This window comes from Colossoma macropomum, unplaced genomic scaffold (assembly GCF_904425465.1).
Source record: "Colossoma macropomum unplaced genomic scaffold, Colossoma_macropomum, whole genome shotgun sequence".
Lineage (NCBI taxonomy): Eukaryota > Metazoa > Chordata > Actinopteri > Characiformes > Serrasalmidae > Colossoma > Colossoma macropomum.
Window position 1 is genome coordinate 33645289 of NW_023494805.1, and position 21000 is coordinate 33666288.

Sequence of the window (21000 nt, forward strand, 5' to 3'; positions counted from 1 at the left end):
GCTGAGTCAGAATGATTTGCAGTGGTGGTGAAAGAACCAGATGTCTGACGTGTTTGGCACCTCTAAAAGCTACATCATAGAAAGTTATTAGATGAAATAGTTATGGATATGTTGCCTGATGCCTGACATTATTTTAGGATAGTTTTAAGATTTTAGTTTTGGCCTAAAGCTTGTTTAAATCCATTCATGGTGGAGAGGTATACGGCAGGAGTTGTAAGGCAAAACAGCCCCCAAAGACATAGATGATTTAACACTACGTTATCAAAATTACATATACAAACTTGTGTACGTTCACTGGTCCCCAGATAGCAGACAGTTCTGGGCCAATTCTGGCTTTTATACATGAGTGCTGGATGACTACTGGGCAGATAACAGGCATGCAGGCCAGAACAGGCCCTACAGTTTTGCCTTGTGTCTATATTTGTGGCCCAATGTTAGGGGCCAACAATGTAGTTGGGCCAGATTTGGGCCACATTTGGTATTTCTACTCACTTTACAGTGTTTGGGCCAGATCTGGGCTGAGGAGACAGTCATATTCTGGGCCAGAACAAACTCAAGGATGTGGCAGACAAGTGGGCCAGACAAATTTTGCAAACTGAGGTTGGTTTGAATAGTAAATAGAACGGCTACATTTGCACTGTATCCATTATGACCCATGGTTCCTATCACCAGCACTGTAAAGAAATCTGAGCTGGTAAATGAACAATAAACAATTTCACATCAAGATACTCTGAGTGACTTTGTTTACATCTCAGTGCAGAGTAATGCAGAAAGTCTGGGAAATCAGTGGAAGTCCCCTTTAAGCTTCTAAGAAGATAGTCCATCCTGCCCAGGCTGGTAGGCTGATGGGCAACGGAAACAGACCATTAAAACTTAAAAAACACATTTGTGCTGAAGTTCCGCCTGAGCAGGGAGGAGTCTTGGGACGGCGGCTAAGATAAGCTGAGAAGTGTGGAAAGCTACATTGGTCACTTTACAAGTGAGGTTGTCTTTTAATGTAGACGGCGGCTCAGAGTCGTGGGCTGAGGAAAGAGGCAGAGGAGACTTAGAATAGAAACTCTGTGTAAAACATAGCTCAACCTGGAGGAGCAATGACACGTTTTACCTGTTATTTTCGACATAAGTAGGTTTGAGGAGGTGCTGTTATCGGTGAGCAGTGAACCGTTGAACAGCCCACAGTCGCTGTGAGGTAGTAATTAGCGTCAGGCTAACGGCTGTGAGAGGAGTTTATACAGAACGACAGCTTTAAATGTGTGACTTTCTGAGGTGATTCTTACTGCTGTCTTCCCGAAAGTCGCCTCTCAGTTGTCGTGGTTTTCTGCGGTGACGGTCGGAGACTCGGGGTGAACCTGATCCCCAAGCGCTTCTGCTCCGCCCGCTCGCGCGCGCGTCCTCGAGCCGAGAGAGCTCGCGCTCCGGCCATGGCAGACACACACGCTGTGAGGAGAGGCGGCAGCACACACACTTCCATTCGCAGCTTCTGACTCCGTGTCCTCCGCAGACTGACAGCGAAGGCTCCGAGCGCTTCACTGTGAGCTCCGAGGCGACCATGTTAGTGCTGGGAGTTCTGACCGGGTTTTGTCTCTGCAGCGTTGTGAGCTGCACTTACGGCAGATGGGCGAACAACCTCCACACGAGTCGCGCGAACGAAGTGGACAAGCCTACCTCCCAGCCTCATATCATTTTTGTCATGGTCGACGACCAAGGCTTTCGAGACGTGGGCTACCACGGGTCCGAAATAAAGACCCCGACACTGGACTGGCTCGCTGCAACGGGAGTCAAGCTGGAGAACTACTATGTACAACCTCTGTGCAGCCCTTCCCGGAGTCAGCTCATGACTGGCAGGTGAGATACTCTACACACTTAAACAGATGGTTCTTCAAGGGTTTTCTGCGGAGCCCCGCTGGTGGCATCCTGTATAAATAAAAATAATGCGTGGCCATGACTTATTAAGGCGTGGGAACGCGATTCTAATGAGTGGCCATGACTTAGTAAGGCATGATCTTGTTCCCACGCCTTACCAAGTCGTGGCCACGACTTAATTATCTCATTCCCACGCCTTACTAAGTTGTGGCCACGCATTAGGATCTTGTTCCCATGCGTTAATAAGGTGTGGCCATGCATTTTTTTTATTTATATGGGATGTCACCAGCAGGGCTCTGGGAATGGTTCTATTTAGAACCTTGAGTTCTGTATAGAAGCTTTTTTTTTGCACAGTGAAATGGTTCTTTAGCTTGATGGAGAATGTGTTGAATATGGTTCTGTATAGAACCTTTTTGAAAATGGTTCTGTATAGCATCAAAAAGGGTTCTTCTACGGTTGCAAGCTTGATATCATAAGAATAGAAGTATCCTTTTTGGTGCTGTACAGAACAGCAGATCTGAAGAATCGTTTCACCATGCAAAGAACCAATTAGGTATGCAAATTGTTCTATATAGAACTCATGGTTGCTTTTACTAAAGAACTCTTGAAGAATCATCTTTTTTAAGTGTGCACCCAGTTGTGCTAACTGATATTGCATCAGGTGACACAATGCACTAAAATCTGCTTAAATAATGATACTGATAATAATGAGATGTGATACTTTCTACACATGTTCCACTAGTCCAGAGACGAGTATTCACAGCATCAACGTAGGCCTAGGTCTTGCAATTAGTGTATTACCTCTGCAACTGACCACTTCTTTTGACATCTGCACAGCAAACTATGCTCACTCTCTAAGCAATGATACAATATAAGGTCAATAGACAGCAGGTTTTCAATGATAAAAGAGCCATTTATATATTCAAATTGTTCTTTATAGTTGTCCTGGTTCTTTATTTAACTTTTTGCCTTTGCTAAAGAACCCTTAAATTAAGGGTGATAACAAGCAAAAGTGTGGATGTGACATAAATGGTTGTTTAAACATTTGATCAGACATCAAGCAATATGACACTGGCTGTGTAACCATGTCAGAAACAAACTACCAGCTGCTCATTTTATCTGTACCATAGACAGCTCTGGATATGACAGCTAACACATACTGCTATAAACCATTGACTGTCCTTACATTTCTTGCAAATCATTACAACTATAAATCATTGTATGCCCTGTAAATGTTGTATGATCTATAGCCTTATGCATTCAATATAGCAGTATCATCGAGTGAATTCTTCAAAGCCCTCCACTGCTCTTTCCTGTCGTGAAACATCTGGTCCACGCCTCAGGAGACAGGAAGCTTGCTGGGCATCTCTTTTGACAGTCTGCTTTGAAAGTAATGAAAAAGTGGCCTCACTATCATCACCTAAAGACTTCAAAATAAATAAGAGCATCGATGTTAGAGCCCTTCTTGTTCCAATGACATTTATTCAAAAAAGAAATGAAATGCACTGCAGGCTACTAGGGAGTGGTCAGGTATGACTTGGGACAATGACAGCTTTTGAAAAAAGAGCACTTTTACTTTTTGGGACAAGTTGCATAGTTTTAGATCAGGAGTATTTGAAGAGTTCCTTACACTATAAACCCAGCAGATAGATGAATCTGAAAATACACACACCTTTTAACTTTGTCTCTTCTTTTATAAGATGGAAAAAATCCCAAAAGATTTTGCGATCATAGTTTGGTAGTTTAGTGATAGTCTGTCCAGTTTGAATATCTGCTTGTCTTAAATGTTGATTTTCTGTGAGCTGTAGATAAATGGCAGACATTGTGCAGGTGTTCATATTTTTTATGTATCCACTGACAGCATGTCACTCAGACCTTTCATTCACAGTAAGCTAGTGGTGTTGAGTGAAGTGCAGTTAGTGTTGATGTTGAGTGCAGCTGTTCAAGAGTGCAGTTAAACCCCAAATGCATCTGAATTCACCATTAAATGCCAAACACTTACCGAAAGCCTGTGTCTTGATGTCTAAGAGCTGCACAGTGATTATTAAATTAATACTTACCAGAAATAAATTAACTACAGACTCAGTTTAAACCCAATGATTTGAAGCAGCAGGGCCCTCTGGACTTTGAGACCACACATTAGAAGGAAACCTCACTCCACTCACCCATCCATTACTTTCAAGGTAAGAAATGTTGGACCTTATTTTCATGCCTGTCAGCACAAAATAGATTGATGTGGAGAATGTAAAGACTCATAAAATGTCTCAGCATCTGTCTGGTGACCTCAGTAGAAAGAAGAGAGAAGAAAGACATATCTCTTCATACGAGGTAAGTCCCCCTATTGAGAGAGGCAAAGACATGGAAGTAGGGACATTTTTGCCTCCTACTTGGCTTAACCCCTTAAACTGTGAGGGCTCATATGTGGCCCACACTTCAGTCCTTCATTCTGATAACTACATATACATTAGTTTTATAAAAGTTACAAAATAATTTATAGTAGTTACTGAGCTGGCTTTACACAGTGAAACTTTTATGCAACTTTAGTTACTTGAAACCTACATGAAACAGTATGTACTTGTTGTGTAATGTAAAGGGTCTTGCAACTCCTGCCACAACAGTTGCAAGCGTCCCAACTTTGTGAAACTAGCTTCATGAAACAGCCAATCAAAACACCAGTAACACCTCACGTGATCACATTGAACCATATATTGGCTCAGTGGACAGGAAAAAAATAAAATATGGTTCTGTTCCATAACTTGCTTTACACAAAAACTCAAAAACAGTTTACAAAACAAAGGGGAAAACACAGTGAACTATTAGCACTATACTACGAAGCCAGAGAACTTGTAGAGAGGAGAATTACCACTCTGTAATGTCTTCCGCGTTTCTCAAACGCTAGAGGGCGCTCCAGAGCGAATCCAAAATGAATAGGTTAATATGGAACATTTGCGTAAAATCATAGTTTATAAATGTTTAAACATTTTTAAGATAAAAGAACGCATTCATATCCTTATATATGTTTAGGCACTTTAGAACTCGAGTTATAGGAGTTTAAAATGGTGCCTCATGTGCGTTGCATGATATCAGTGAACACGAACAGCCAATGAGCTGCTCCGCTCGCCAACTAATCAGCACTCAGTAGCAGTAATACTAGCTGCTGCCCAAAACCTTTTTGCTGTAGAAAAAAGGAAACATACAGGTTTTCTTTGCTTTTTTAGTGAAGTACATCCTTCTACTTTCTAAAATTAAAGGAAAGTTCTGGGCCAGTGATTAGAAACTATTTTAACTTTTCATTTTTAGCCATTTAGCTCCATTCACCCCCAATTGGTTTTGGCGCCCTCTGCTGTTTTACTGTCCTGTTTTTGATATAACAAGGGAAGTAGGAAGTGGCCAGGCTCCTGATTAAGCCAGCTCTGACTAAGCTTGCTACAGCAATGCACATCCTTCCCGAAACTAGCCCTGCTCTTCAGAATAAAAGTCCCTGAAGAACAGAGCATAACATATGGTAACTCCTTATGACTAATACCCTAAAATTACTTGAACACAAGTTTATTTAACACAAACAGACCTTAAGCTAGTTCACTAGTTTAGCTAGGATGGCCCACTAGATGCGCTTAACGTTCATGCTTATTGAGAGACCTCTGAGCAGTCTCCAGCAGTGGGAGGAAGTTCATAGAAAAGGCTATGGGGGGGGGGTCTTACTTGACAGCTGCCACCGTCCATTTTTAAAGGTCAGAAGAAAGAATGCGGAATATGTGCTAGCAAAATGGCATTGAGTTGGCTGGACAATGTTTGCCTCCTTGGCAAGACAGGGGATATGACAAATTAGTTAATGATGGGCCAGAAAGAGGAAATTCAAACCATCCCAGATAGACATGGAATTCCTTTGTCCTTCATCGGATCCAAAAAACAGAGGTTGCCAACTTGTAAGCTGATAAGAGCATTGCGTGTCTTAATAAAATATTGCTTAATCAAGACTTGTGTTCAGCATGTAAAAATGTCAAAGAAGATCAAGAGAAGCTCCTCTGACAGTCTCCTAAAGTTACATCCAATAAAGCCAAGCCAACACTTGACAACCAGGTGTATGACATGAATCAGGTAAAGGCCAAATTTGCTAAAACACCAGAAAATTGCCATATGAGTATGCTCCATGTCTTGTAGTGTAGATCATTTGTATGGTCTCTGACCTTGTTTGACCTCTGCATTTACAGACCATATCAATCCATATGGCACATGTTAAGATCTGCAGTCACTCCTTCTTTTGACTCTGCAAACCACTGTAATCCAGCCTGGGCTGGTGTTATATGAGTTTCAGAGGAGCATAAAGAGTACATCTGCTTCCTCCTCTCCTTATACTAACATGTCCTCCCTTTTACTTCTGCGGTACAGTAGATCATGTTGACTTAATAGAACAAAAGATGGTGTGCAATGTATAATGACAGGATAATGAAAAATGCTTACATTGTAAGCGTCCTGGTTTCTGCCTTAATCAGGGGATGAAAAAGGAAGGATCAGGCAAAGGGAAGGTAATCTATTAAGGTCTGAAAGTGAAGCAAGGCGTGACTGAAAGATTGTAAATTGGAGGGAGAGACCAAGAGAACAAGTTTTAATGATGCAGGGTCTGAATGTGATTAGCTGTAGATTGGAGTCAAATGTGTTTATTCAGACCAGATGTAAGAGGGACACTCGACCAAGGAATAGAACTGGCTGGGCTTCAAGTAAAGCTTGGTTCGGGGCTGGTAGGAACTGGTGGCATTGGTGGCCAAAAAACATATGTTTTGCGGGATAATTTGATTGCATACAAGTAGTGATTTCAGTTTAATTGTGTGCAGGATAACCTGGAAATATGCTACAGTGGTTATGTCAACAGACCAACAGAATGGTGTGGTTTGATTCGAAGGAAAGAGATCTTTAAGTAGATGTTAGCTGTTTTTATGTGTGTATAATAACAGATCATCGATAAAAGTTAATAAAATCACTTTAGCTTTGGCTTAACATTTATTTTTCTCTTTATGAATTTAAAATACTACATGTTACCACATTTTTCAAAACCCTGCAGAGGTTAATGATAAAGCAGTAAGCCACATAGTTTAACCACGGTTAAGGGATGTTAGGCATGATGCAAAGTGGGGTAAAACTCCCATAAAGGAGAATTCCATCGAGTGGTGGAATGGTGCATAGTACAGAAACTTACCAATTCGTAACTGAGGGGAAGAGTATGGATATGTTATATGTTATGGCTTCACCACAGATAACTGATATTCATTAACTAACATTCACTAACATTACTATTCATACAACAGCCGGGTAGCATGTGTCCATTAATTATGTAAACCTCCACTCAGTCAGATACCTATTTAGGCAATGTTAGCCAAGTATATTTTATATTGCTTGCTTATATGCAATGAGTTAGACAGTAGCACCGGAAGGTGTCTGAGAATAATGGCTAGCCTGGTTTATCAAACAATAAAAGATGAACTCAAATAATAAAAGATGAGCAAAAAAGGCACCTTTATCCAAGTAATTGGCTAATATTAGCATAAGCCAGCTAACGTTAGCTATAGAGCTAAAACAACTTAACAATTACAAGGATACATTTCATTATGTTACAAGGGTAACATTAAATTCCACAGCAGTAATAATCTGACTGCCTGAGTCTGAGTCCCTTCAGATCAAGGAGCTGTCTACCTCTGAAAAGCCTAGCCAGTGTTGATTGTGGTCTTAGCTTGAGTTCTGTTGCTCTTTTAGCTCCCCTTTAGCTTCTTTTTCAAATGTTCCACCTTAAATGGTGCAGCAGTTACTATAACGCCTCAGGTGCCAGAATGTAACTGCTGCACCATTTAAGGTGGATTGAGAAAAAAACAAGAACACTGTAAATGTCCTCATCAGAAAATGTTAGTAGCATTTGAAAAATAATTAGGATATTTTGATAACCTAATTCACCTTATCAGGGGTAAGTAGTAATGTTAAGCTGAGTCTGTACTAAATTAACATAAAAAACACAATAAATTGTTAAAAACACTGAGTTACTATGCTGTACTAATGATATGCGAATGCTCGGTGGGATCGTTCAGTGGGAATAACAGATTGTTAGAACACAGGCCCTCTTCAGTTCTGCATTTCTTTGCTTTGACTGCAGGTTCCGATGTCTCCATATGCAGTGATATCTCTGTCCTTTCTTTCACTAACTTTCGGCACTGTGAGCAACGCCCCCACCAATGCTGCTCAGGTAACCTCAGTGCATATCAAGCCGGACCTTCTGTATGAGTCTTTGTGTGTGACGTCAACATGTAAAATTGTGGTCTGAAAAAACTCCCGCCAAATCCGGCGCGACAGCTCTGACTTCTGAATATTTCACCCCTTACAGAGAGACTCGCTGCAGCACAAGAACACTATATTCTTTCAATTTTAACAAATAAATCTTACATAGTGAAGCTTTAATTATGCAGTAATTTTGAAAAATCTGTTTTTTTTAACCCCTTTACAAGCCATGGGCCCATCAGCAGGCCCAAAGTATTATTACACACTTCTATAACCTAAGAATAACTCCATTAGTTTGCATTGAAGTCCCTGTAGCTACTGAATAATAAACCTTTTTTAAAACAGATTTTAATTGATGTGTGCAGTCATATGCGTGTATATTTCAAGTATTTTACAGCCGCTTAAAATGTTGCCCAGCCATTCTAATTTTAGAACCACAACTATTTGTTTTATAAACTGCTTTTATCTAGAGGTTGATATAGGTTGGGTAAAAATCAGAGACAGTAAAGCTTAAGGCTGTGCTGGTAACTATTTCAGTCATCTTTTAAGTGCTCACTCATGCTAAACGTTTTTCACCTGTTCTCTCCACCTAAGAGTCCCCTCTCGCACAATCATCCACACAGAGAGCAGGATGTTGTGGAATTCCACATGTACAAGCACATACCATGCATTGTTGAGATCTTTGTATGGATGACTGATTTGTGGAGAGGACCCGTGAAGTTAAGGGCCGTCGCATTCTCACTGCAAGGGTCTAAGTTGGAATGTAGAGACCAGCAAGACACTCCTGGAAACAAAGACTGGTTATACAACAACTAGACTAATATGCCGACATGTATAGTGTAGTATTTGTTGATGCAGTGAGTGTTATTGTGGTTTAAGACCTGTTGAAATGTACTAAAAGAATAAAGAAGAAATGAAAATGAAGAAGAAAATAAGCTTCATTTGCAGGAATGTACACAAAATGTCAAAAGTTGGCCAGAAAGGCTTCATAAATGGCTAAATGGCTGGGGTAAGATCTAAAAACAGTATCAGTGTGCAAACAAAGCATATTTAGCTTAAATTGCTTGTGAAAAGGACAACACTGGTCTTTTATTGGATTTTTTGTGTTATTACTGGGCAGTATACATTCAAACAAGAACTGAACCGCAGCAGCAGTTAAAGCCTTTTGGATTAAAGAATGCCAAAATCTTAAATTGCTTGTGGAAAAAAGACAGGGTGCAGTTGCACATGAGCTAACTCAATAATTAAAGATTTTTACAATGCATTGCTGTTTATGTTTAACTGGTCTCCTTGAGGACACTGAATGTTTACTTCACCTCAGCCTTCATGTGCTGTCTCATCTGTGGTGGAGCTCAGCGGTGGGGCTGGTTGGGTCTATAACTGTCTGCTAAATGTTGGGGTGGGTGAAAGGTTTCCTGTACACATCTCATCTGTTGTGGTAGAATCAGTTCCAACAATACACCCACTATCTCTTACAAGAGTTTGTTGCAGACCACCAGAGCAGAAAACCTCTTCATTCTGCTCTACAACAATGATCTCCAAGCCTCAAGATATACCATTCTTATTTGGGTCTCTCAAACATGCCATATCTGCTTTAAAATAAAGGTTTTTAAATGGTTCTTGGATTGGATGTACATTTTTAGGAAAAACCTTTAACCTCATTGAACTGAATGTCTCGCCAGCGAGATTGCGATGACTCTAACTCATTTAAATCTGCCTCCAGAGGAGTTACAGCGCGTACATGTCCACACTGCACACAGTGAAACATAGTCATGTGCAAAAGTTATTCGTCATGGTCAAATTACATTTTGTTGATTTTCTCTATAAAAAGATGCACAAGGCGTCTTTTACTGCTAGATGTACTGTGAGTGAGTGTCCAAGCTCATTCAGAATGCAGCCCACATCAGTAACTGCTCATGATCATTTTGTCTATGCAGAGTAATGATAAAATGCGACTGACTTACTGATGCATTTCTTGTTCAAAAAGGTAGTTTGTGACAAAATAAAAATTGACTCATTCTCATTAGATTATGATTAGATTTCATTAGATTATGCTCTTTACATATCAGTTAAGTGCCACAACAGCACTGAGAAATCACATTATTAATGGCGAAGAATGGATTAAACGGCTGTAATAGCCACATTTTTACATCAGATTTAAAGGGTTACTTGTTTTAGAACCTATACATTATGTGGAGGGCCTTTAAACTTCCTTAATGCTTCTTCATATTCACGCATTTTATTTACAAAAAACATTTTCTTTAGGGAACCAAAAGTGGTTCTTCTGTGGCATTGTTCCAAGCAACGCGTTATTTTTAAGAATGGAGGTCTACTTATACTTGTGACATTTCTATGGTTTGGAATAAATAAATTTTTTTTAAACATTAAATCAGTATTGAAGCTCTTAATAAATACCAACATAGTCATTTTTATTTTATGCTGATGTCATCTTCAAATGTGCTTAGAATAGGGCTTATTTTTGGGCAGTTTTAAGTCATATATTAAACCAGCCTGGTGTTCTGGCTGAATTGTTGCTATAGCAGCCAAACTTTAGACACATCTGCAGCTTAGAAGCCTAGGATATCCTTACATGTTTTCATAGCTAAGAGTGCAAGAAATCTCCACAGATGTTTGAGGCTACAATCAAACACATGGACACATTCTTTTCCAAAATGTCTCACCGTAGGGCTCATTCCTCAGGTTAAGATTTTTTCTGACATACTGGGTCAAATGGACAAAATGATTTTAGTCAGAAATCTTTTTAACTACTTGATGAAAGATTAATGTCCACATGTAGTGCCATGCTTGTGCTCTTGCAGTTTAGAGAAGCAGCTGTGCCATGCAGTGCCCACACATTCCCTCCAAGGCTGAAGTCTTGGAGAATCTATAAATTACCAGACTAGTAGAATGATAGCCAGCACAGCTGCTCTGTTTTACATGGACTGAGAATGAGTGCATGTATGTGTGCGTGTAAGCACACTTGAGGGGAGTGATTTTGCAGAGAATAAGAACAGCATGCTTTTAAAGGTGTGGTGAAAGACCACCATACAGTATATAAACTTACCAGTGTGTTAAATATCCCATATATATGTGTATGTGTGTGAGTGTGTTTGTGCACCTGCATGGACAGTAGAACATTGTGGGCTCATGTTGATTTGCACGTTATTTAACAGCTTGCATGTTGCCGCACACCAATTTCTCCAAAAACAAATAGAGCTCTTATTCCTCTCCTGGCCTGATGAGGGACTGCCTGTTCACACGGAGTCTCGAGAGAGGAGGGGGTGAGGGGAGTGGAGAGAGAGAGAGAGAGATGAGGGGAGGGGAGGGAAGGAGACTGAGCGAAGGATGAGGGTAGTCTGGTTGTCTGGGCGTTCAGAAAAGCAGACAACTGTGAAGTCAGTGGCACCAGTACCTTTGCTGAGTTGGTTCCAGAAGAAAGCAGTAAAATTGCTGTTGTAATTTTGGGGCTGGTTCCATTGACAGCTTAGATACCAGCACACTGAAAGACTGCTTTTGTTTTTTCTATTAGTGAAGACATTTGTGAACTAAGTTCCGAATTCTTAATTGTATGGCTATTACACTGACCTAAACTTGCTTTTGGTTGTTTATGTTCTTTATTATTAAGCCATTTGTAATCCACTCTTATATAAAGTAAAGCATTACATTTAATTCGCGGTTGGTGTGAGTGTGGACAAGGCGTGGTTTTGGTGTCAGAAGTGTTATGTGGAGGGGCGTGGGGGGTGGTTGCGCACTATGAAGTTGAAGCATACAAATACTGTCATTCCTGAAATTTGTACTGACAGTATGGATCATCCTCTCATGGCTTTATTGCTTTTCTTCCTTTTCTGCTCTTCAGTTTTGAATGTTTAAAACATATTTCTTTGCCTTAGTGAGAGTACGCTACTAATGCATATGTCAGTGTAATATACTGAAGATGAATCCATATATCAGTGAGTGCGTTTACATGCACTCAGTAATCCTTTCTGCAGTTATCCCTTTATTCAAATGGCCATGTAAATACAAGACTCCGATCTAGAAATCCGATTAAGAAATCTGATAAAGGGAGCTGGATTTTAGCTCAGTAATCAGATTGCTCAGTGCAGGTAAACTCTTACTCTGATTACTTTCGGATTTCTCAGTCTGTGCATGTGCGGAACAGACTGCTGTACTGGACATAAACAAGCAGCGTTGCCATGAGACGGGAGCAAAGCACTTTATTCTTCATCTTCTAGATAACATATGTTCATATTTCAAGGAAAAATGGTACAATGTTTAAAAAAAAAGCAGCGGCATGAAGTTTGAGTTTTACATTACGTTTACCTCACATCGTCTTCTGCGAGTTTATTGGCCGGTTGCAAAGCAGAAATCCGATTACTGCCTGACTCGTCTAGACCCGGAGTTTTCCCATTATCTGATTACTCAAGCACATATAAACGTGTTGATCAGATTACTGACAAAATGATTTTCTGCAGTTATCGGATTATTAAGTGTATGTAAACATACTGTATGTAACCTACTTTAGATTGATTCATATGGATCGGTGAACCAATATTATAATTCTATCAGCCGGATTACTACAGCTGGACAGTGTTAGTAGACTTTCCCTAGCAGTTTCTTCCACAACTTCTAGGAAACTTTGAAAGTGGTTGGGGGACCAAAACTGGATTTAGAAAAGTGGAGAGGACATGGCCCCCCAGTGGAAACTACACCTACGAGTGTGGCAATGCTGTCTACTGCCTTGGTACTTTTCAGGAAGGCCCTTCCCTCATGAACTCAGCACTCTGCTCAGTGACCACTGCTGCCACATCCTGTAGGATATTGTTTTTGGTCATGCTGAGTCAAAGATAACTAGCTTCCTAGTGTAGTGAAAGTCATCATGTACATCTGGTGGTATAGTGTTGAGTTGCTGTTGGATTAGGTCCATTCTAATTATTTTGAGACTGCCTGATGCCAATGTGTCTGATACAGTGAATCCTTTGTTATACCAGCACCGGTTCATTACATTCAAACATACCACACTCCGTTGTACAGTCTAGTAATCTATTCACCTTCATGTAATGATTAATTTAATCCACATAGTACTGAATGTTTGGCTGTATAATTTCTTTGAGTAATAACCTCTGTTTAATGTGTAATTGTAGGCTTGGTTAAGCATCTGCAGCAGATGATGTAAATTTAATCTCATTGTTTTGTCTCCTGGCTGAGAGCTAAGGTGGAATTAAATCAAACGGCTAACCGCATAAACAGTGAAACCCTTTCCAGACAGAACAAAGTCTTCTGTCTGCAAACTTCAAAGAGGGGAGCTTAATCAAAGAAATTTAAAAATGTTTGATAGAGACATCATTTTATATGTGGCAGGTCTGTCACAGTGTTTTAGCATATATCTTAAGAGCAGTTTGGGGCAGAATGAATGTTCTTTTCCATGAATCGTTGACATCTCTTGAATCTTTTGGTAACATGATATTTCATCACTCATCAGATTTTCATCCCCTCTGAAAATCTGTATTAACCTGAGCACAAAAACAACACAACTACACTATTTCTCCTGTTATCATCAGTATCATCTTCTGCATAAATAACTGCTTTGTCTAGACAGTTTCATGACATTTTTTACTTTCATGACTAGTAAGTGAAGACTTGTGAAGACAAGTCTAAAAACTCGACATTCAAAACTCCAAATTCTACAAATGAGAAGACTGTTATACCTGTGAATTCTGTCAAGCAGTGAGGAACGGCTTAAGATCTGGAAGAGTGGAAGAGTCAGTCTGCATTAACTAGAAAAAAGTTCACTTTTACTCTAGCATGATCATGTAAAACTAAAAAGTAATTTTTTGTAAAGGAAGATAGCCATGATATGCAAAGGCACCAAATTGCTAGGAGCCAGTTAATATAATATATTAATATCACAAAACTGAGAAAACACAAAAAAATGTGTTTGACGGACAAACTATTGCATAATACATACATACATACATCATCTAAACCGCTTATCCTTCTGGGTCGCGGTGGGGTGCTGGAGCCTGTCCCAGCTGTCATTGGGCAGAAGGCAGGATACACCCTGGACAGGCCGCCAGTCATTATTGCATAATATTATTTGAATTATTTTGCGTTGATTAAATTTCATTTTGATTAAGTTCTTTTGGACAAAGAAAAAAGGCTGGAGAGATAAAGGTCAAAGTACTTTGTCTAAACAGATCCAGAGACACTTCTGTATCCAGCTATATTGCAAATGTAATCTAGATGCCTGAAGATCCAGCTGTGGGAGAACCCTGTGAGCTGAGTAAAGTCTGCAGACAGCTATTAGTTTGCCTCCTCCAACACATGAGAATTTTGTGAAAAGGTCTTTAGTGCTGCATGAAGAAGCAACACTGTAAAAATGACCAAAATCAAAGTGTTGTGGATGGACATATCTATGGTCAGAGTGGAGATGCCATGACTCCACTGGTTATCTCCAATTTTATATTCATTTGATCCACTTTAGTCCCCTTACTCAGTTTAGTGTGACTAGCTCTTAGTTCTGTTTAGGTCTTGTTGGAATCTTTTATGCCACATGAGGCTAAAAAACAGTGTGTACGTGTGGAGTTACTTTTATTTGGTTTCTATAAAAAGCAAAGTCATTCAAAAACCATAGGTAACTCAGCAGCTGGGCTGTAAAATACAAGGACAGATATACACTGAGCTGCTTCATAGCCATAGTTCCACAAAAGAAAAGAAGCAACAGAAACCCTCAATGTATGAGACAATACATGGTGAAAAAAAGTCCAAAAATCTCCATAAACCACTGAGAATCAGTGGAGAAGAATAGATAAGGTATAACTAATAAACAGGAGGGGTTAGGGCTGAGCATCGTGGTGGGGACACTGTGATGTTGGAAATATATTTGAAGCCTCAACTGTTGAAGTCCTTGATCAGTCCACACTTGTGGTCTCTTTGAGATGTATTTTCAGTGTGAGCAGAAAGTAGCTAGTTAGTGTATTTGGACATTAAAAGTCACTGTTGGCCTTAGTAAACTTTCAGCTTTACTGTAGTTAGCTTTACTGTTTACTAAACTAAAGTCCTCAAAAAGTTTTTTTGTTCAAAACATTTGCAAGGGGTAATATCTCTAAAAAGTCTGCTCTGATGTGAGCTTGCTAAAGAAGTACATGAAGTGCTTACTGAAGAACACCTTTGTAGGTGCAAAATAAACTTGCAGAGTTTGTCAGGAATGTGTACATTACAGTCACCTGGAATTGGGAAAAGGCCTTTCTCTTTTCAACACATCCGCCAGTCAGAGAGGTTGCCGAAGAAACACTGAACACATCATAGACACAAAGCTGATCTAATTATATATGGAATCTGCTAGAAGGAGCGAGGCAAGACTGAAAGCAAAAGCATGAACAAAGCAAAATAGTAATATATATTTGAGTTAACCAGTATTTTGTTATTGCAAATCAACTGTAAACTGTAGCATGCTTTATGGTTCAAGATAGATACTTATGGCAATCTATTATATCCTCTAAATGTGATCATAGGAAGGAGAAACATGCAATAGTGAGCACAGACAAAAACACCAGGCTGGAGAGAAAAAGAGTGAAAAGGTATATGGGGTTGTGGGTTGTTTGTGTACGCATCTGTTAATGTGTGTCTTTTTCTAATTTCTTGTTCCTGCAGATTTACTAGAGACTTGCTGAATAGAGTCTGTGTGTAATTTCCTTTCCCCTCATTTGTTAAACTACATAGCTGGCGTTTGGGTTTTGTACATACACATACGTGTTTGTGTCTATGTGGGTGTGGATACAGATGTGTGCGATTTGCTATCATAAAAGAAGTAATTAGGTGCCCAAGCATGTAGGGAGTGCACTTAGTGATCTCTAGATCCTGCTCACAAAAAATGGTCACCGGTTTGTTGTTAGGACAAACTATTTGACTAAAGGAAGCTTTCAGTGAACTATTAATGATCATGTAACTTGGTTCAGTTCAAACAGTCTGGCTTCAAGTGGGAAGAAGAAGCTGTCTTCACACCAGATGTGGTGGAATTATGCCAAACAGTTTGGCGGCAAACAGCCAATGAATTCCTAAGTCATAATGACTAAGGAGCTACAAAAAATCCTTAACATTTCTCAGCAAAATGCCTGAAAAATCCCAGACATACCATGTGAGCATAGTAAGGAGCAGTGACTAAAAATTGGTCAGTGGGTGGTGGTGACCTAAGGTTGCCTCGATGTTGCTCATTAATCAGCGCTTGTGGTTATATTTGTTATTGATTTTCATATTATTGAATATAAACCATGATTTCCTTTTTGTTTCTGCAGGTACCAGATCCACACTGGGCTCCAACACTCAATTATCCGCCCCACCCAGCCCAACTGCCTACCCCTAAAGAACATCACCCTCGCTCAAAAGCTGAAGAGCGCAGGATATTCCACTCATATGGTGGGCAAGTGGCATCTTGGCTTCTACAAGCGTAGCTGCATGCCCACACAACGCGGTTTCGATACCTTCTTTGGCTATCTGCTGGGGAGCGGTGACTACTACAGCCATTACAAATGTGACAGCCCGGGAATGTGTGGCTATGACCTGCATGAAGGTGAGGAGGCTGCCTGGGAACAAGACCGAGGCATCTATTCCACCCACATGTATACTCAGAAGGCTGTGAGTATTCTAGCCAAGCATAATCCCAAACGGCCAATCTTCCTGTACTTGGCATTCCAGGCAGTGCACTCCCCTCTCCAGGTTCCAGCTCGCTATTTGGAGCGTTATAAATCTATCCCAAATCTACATCGCCGCAAGTACGCTGCCATGGTCAGCTGCTTAGATGAGGCTGTGCGCAATTTAACTCTTGCACTTAAGCGCTACGGTTACTACAACAACATGGTCATGGTGTACTCTTCGGACAATGGAGGTCAGCCTATGGCAGGGGGCAGCAACTGGCCACTAAGGGGTAGCAAGGGAACCTATTGGGAGGGAGGAATACGGGCAGTGGGGTTCGTGCACAGCCCTCTACTGGTGAAGAAGGGTACTCGTTGCAAGGCCTTGATGCACATTACTGATTGGTACCCAACTCTAGTAACACTTGCCGAAGGTACCCTGGATGAGGACCAAAGCCTAGATGGCTATGATGTCTGGGAGTCCATCAGCGAAGGACGGCCTTCACCACGTCAGGACATTCTCCACAATATAGACCCCATTTACGCCAAAGCAAAGAATGGCTCAAGGAAGGCAGGCTATGGAATCTGGAACACGGCCGTCCAGGCAGCTCTTCGTGTCGGAGACTGGAAGCTTCTGACAGGTATTCCGGGTTACAGTGACTGGATTCCTCCACAGACCTTCTCCACCCTGCTGTTAGTTAATCGCTGGCACAACGAGCGTGTGCGCTGGGATCGAGGAAAGTCCGTTTGGCTCTTCAACATCACAGCAGACCCCTTTGAGCGTGTTGACCTCTCAAGGCGCTACCCACACATAGTGAAGAAGATGCTACTCAGGCTTCTACAGTACGACAAAACGGCCGTGCCTTGCCGCTACCCACCCAAGGACTATCGATCTAATCCTCAGTACAACGGAGGGGTCTGGGGACCATGGTACTCAGACGAAGACGAAGAGGAGGATGAAAATGATAACGCTCTTTCCAATTATTTAGGGAGGAGGAGACGTAAGAAGAAAGTGAAACGGAGAGGGAAACTCAAAAGGAAAGCCTAAAGCAATCTGCATTGATTTTAGTTTTTCAAGAGACTTTTAAAGACTTACAATCTCAGGGACTGACAGACAGACTCGATCTGTTTACAATGTCAATTTCACTGACAGAGTTCTATATTTAGATAGATTTACCTCTAGTTAGAGATTTGAGAATTTATATAATGCATATATATAAGCAACAGCAGTTACTGTTGTGCATCTCGTTCTTAGGAAGAAACCCACTTGAAACACTGCTGTTTCCAGCTTAGACTTTGGTTGGAGCTTTAGAAGAATATTTATTTTTATACCCTTTATTGCATGCTTAACTTTCTTTGTCCCTTAGAATGGTTTTTGATATGTAATGATAGGTTAAAAAGAAATTATAGTATATAGACGAAGCTGAATTCTTAGCAAAGTACTCAAATAAGAGAGAAATTCTATTTTATGTATGATTAAAAGCTATTTAGTTCACAGATTAGAAACCAAGTTCAGAAGATTCAGAGATAAAGTCAGTAGTGGAATACAATTAGTATTGTTTTTGTGACCTCAGTCCTTAGAGTTTTCAAATACTATGTTTGTCTTTTGTTCGTCTTATTGTTTCGTGTGGTCCAGAACCAGTTAAACTTGAATGAAAAACAGTAAAACACAAATGTGAACACTCTCCTTCATTCTGCTTTCTGTCCTTAATCTCCCTCTTCAGCCTGTTCTCCCCTTCAGGCTATACCATCTGGTTGCAACTTCCTGCTCATATGAGGAAGGGATGTGGAAGTTTACCATTTAAGCATTTAACTGAACAAAGCATGATCATTTATCAAAGAAGAGTTTGACGACTTCACTTGCACAAGAAAACGTGTGTCTGTTTCATTTAACAGCATGGAGGCTGCTTTTTTATGGTAATGTGATTGCAACATCATGGTGACAGCTAGTGCGTCTTTCCTTGACCACACTATTTAGTTTGTACACAGTTGCTTAACACTGTGATAAAAGTGGAGGATTTAAAAGTATTATTTTCCTCATTTTCGCTTATTTAAGTTTTTTGGCTGTCTAGGAAACACACCCAAAACGTATCAACAACGTTACCTCCAATTTTCCTTATTCTAAAGCCTACAGTAAAATGGATATAGTGTAGGTTTTAAGAGGTTTTACCACCATGATACAAACGCAAGCAGCTGCACAGCCCACTTTCATCTACCAACTTGGCATGTTTTGCAAAATAGCATAGTTACCTGGATACATTTGTTATTAAATTCATGCAAAATTTAATCTCAAGGCCCTGTTGTGGAGCAAATGTTCTTGGCATTAGTGACTTTATGGAGCTTCAGAACTTCTTCTGTAAACCAGTGTTGTCATCTAGAGTGATTTCAACCTCTGAATTGCCACTAAACTTATGGAGGAAATGGTAAGTATGCATATTACGACTTTTTTATAAGCCATGAAGCACTTCAGCTGGTCCTGGACTTTTGTACTTGCAGTACCAAAATTGTCCTTCCAGGTATTATGATTCCTGACTGGGTCTTTAATGAAGTATTAATTATCATGTATACCTTGCAACACATTCCAGTATCTTATATTTCCACCCTTTCTAAGTATACAAACACAGAGTGCTGGCATGCCGTTATTTTTCTCTCTTGCAGCAGTTGGTGAGGACCTCGCATTCAAGTGGAAAATCTATAAAGCTTCTCAGGCTTTTGGATCACAGTTAACCCCTCATGAACCCAGGAATGCTACATTTATCATCCACTACAAAAATCCATGGGAGATTAAGCTCAGGCTGCCGAGGGAAAATAATACTGACAAATGTGGGTGTTGGTTGCAGAACACACAAACAGCAGGAGAAATGATGTCATGTTCCAGTTGCTGTTGTTGGAATATATCTGTTAACATGCCCGCTCACCAGCATAAGAGCTGTGATCCTGTTTACTAAAGAAAAGAATGCCAAGGTTTTACACTGCTAATAGCAGAGCTTTTTATTGGGGTGTTTTAGCATGTATTTGCTTTAGCACAGTAGAAGTGCACCATTAAATGCAGGACTTTATATCCATAGTTCAATTCAAGAATGTAAATTAAATCATTCCCTGTTGAATACTTAAAGATGTTGCCAAATTGCCCAACCAATATACATCGATCAGCCATAACATTAAAACCACCTCCTTGTTTTTCCATTTTATCAGCTGCACTTACCATAACGAAGCACTTTGTAGTTCTACAATTACAGACTGTAGTCCATCTGTTTCTCTACATACATTGTTTGCCCCCTTTTACCGTGTCCTTCAGTGGTCAGGACTCCCACAGGACCCCCACAGAGCAGGTGTTATTTGGGTGGTGGGTCATTCTCAGCACTGCAGTGACACTGATGTGGTGGTGGTGGTGTGTTAGTGTGTGTTGCGCAGGTACGACTAGATCAGTTTGTGTTGGTCATCCTCTAGTCCTTCATCAGTGGTCACAGGATGCTGGTGGCTGGATACTTTTGGTTAGTGGACTATTCTCAGTCCAGCAGTGACACTGAGATGTTTAAAAACTCCAGCAGCACTGCTGTTTCTGATCCACTTGTACCAGCGCAACACACTAAAATTCCACCACCACACATCCAAGTCACTGCAGTGCTGAGAGAATGATCCACCACCCAAGTAATACCTGAAGAACAGGGTGAAAGGTGGTAAACAAAGTATGCAGATGGCAGATGGGCTGCAGTATGTAATTGTAGATCTATCAAGTGCACCTATATAGTAAGTGGTGCTAATAAAAAGGACAATGAGTGTAGATACAAGGAGGTCACCAGTCAGTGTATGTGTGCATTTCATTAAAAATGTAAGCAAAGCTGGTATGTTACTCAGCTTGTATGTTATGTCACTGTCTTCAAATGCTTAGAATTTCTAGGCCTCTCATTTTTTTTTTTTTGCATGTGATCATTTCTCTGGCATGTAAGCCCATGCCATTAATATGCTGAAAGCTCAGCCAGCACTAGATAAAAATACATATTTTCAGCCAGAAATGAAGGGAGGAGATTTCAATAGGAAAAAAAGGCATGATACACTTTACAGGCCTTGCAGACCTTTGAGGCAGGCTGCCCACCTCTTATTGGTAACCTGAATTGTAAATGAGTTGTGTAAGTCTATTTGGTAGGGATTCAAAAACATTACTTAATCCTCATTCAGTCAAGAAGGGAAATATGTTGTAGCAAGATGACTCTATGCTAATACAGAGTGTTTTCATAAAATGTAAATA

The 21000-nt window shown here is 40.4% G+C and overlaps 1 protein-coding gene across 1 annotated transcript; it reads left to right on the top strand.

The window, feature by feature from the left end:
• The first annotated feature begins 1276 nt into the window (after window positions 1–1276).
• Window positions 1277–18426, top strand: arsj (arylsulfatase family, member J). The gene is made up of 2 exons (XM_036597622.1): window positions 1277–1845; window positions 16416–18426. Exons 1-2 carry the CDS (start codon window positions 1550–1552, stop codon window positions 17797–17799), a joined length of 1680 nt encoding a protein of 559 aa, XP_036453515.1. The 5' UTR covers window positions 1277–1549; the 3' UTR covers window positions 17800–18426.
• Window positions 18427–21000: the final 2574 nt, after the last annotated feature.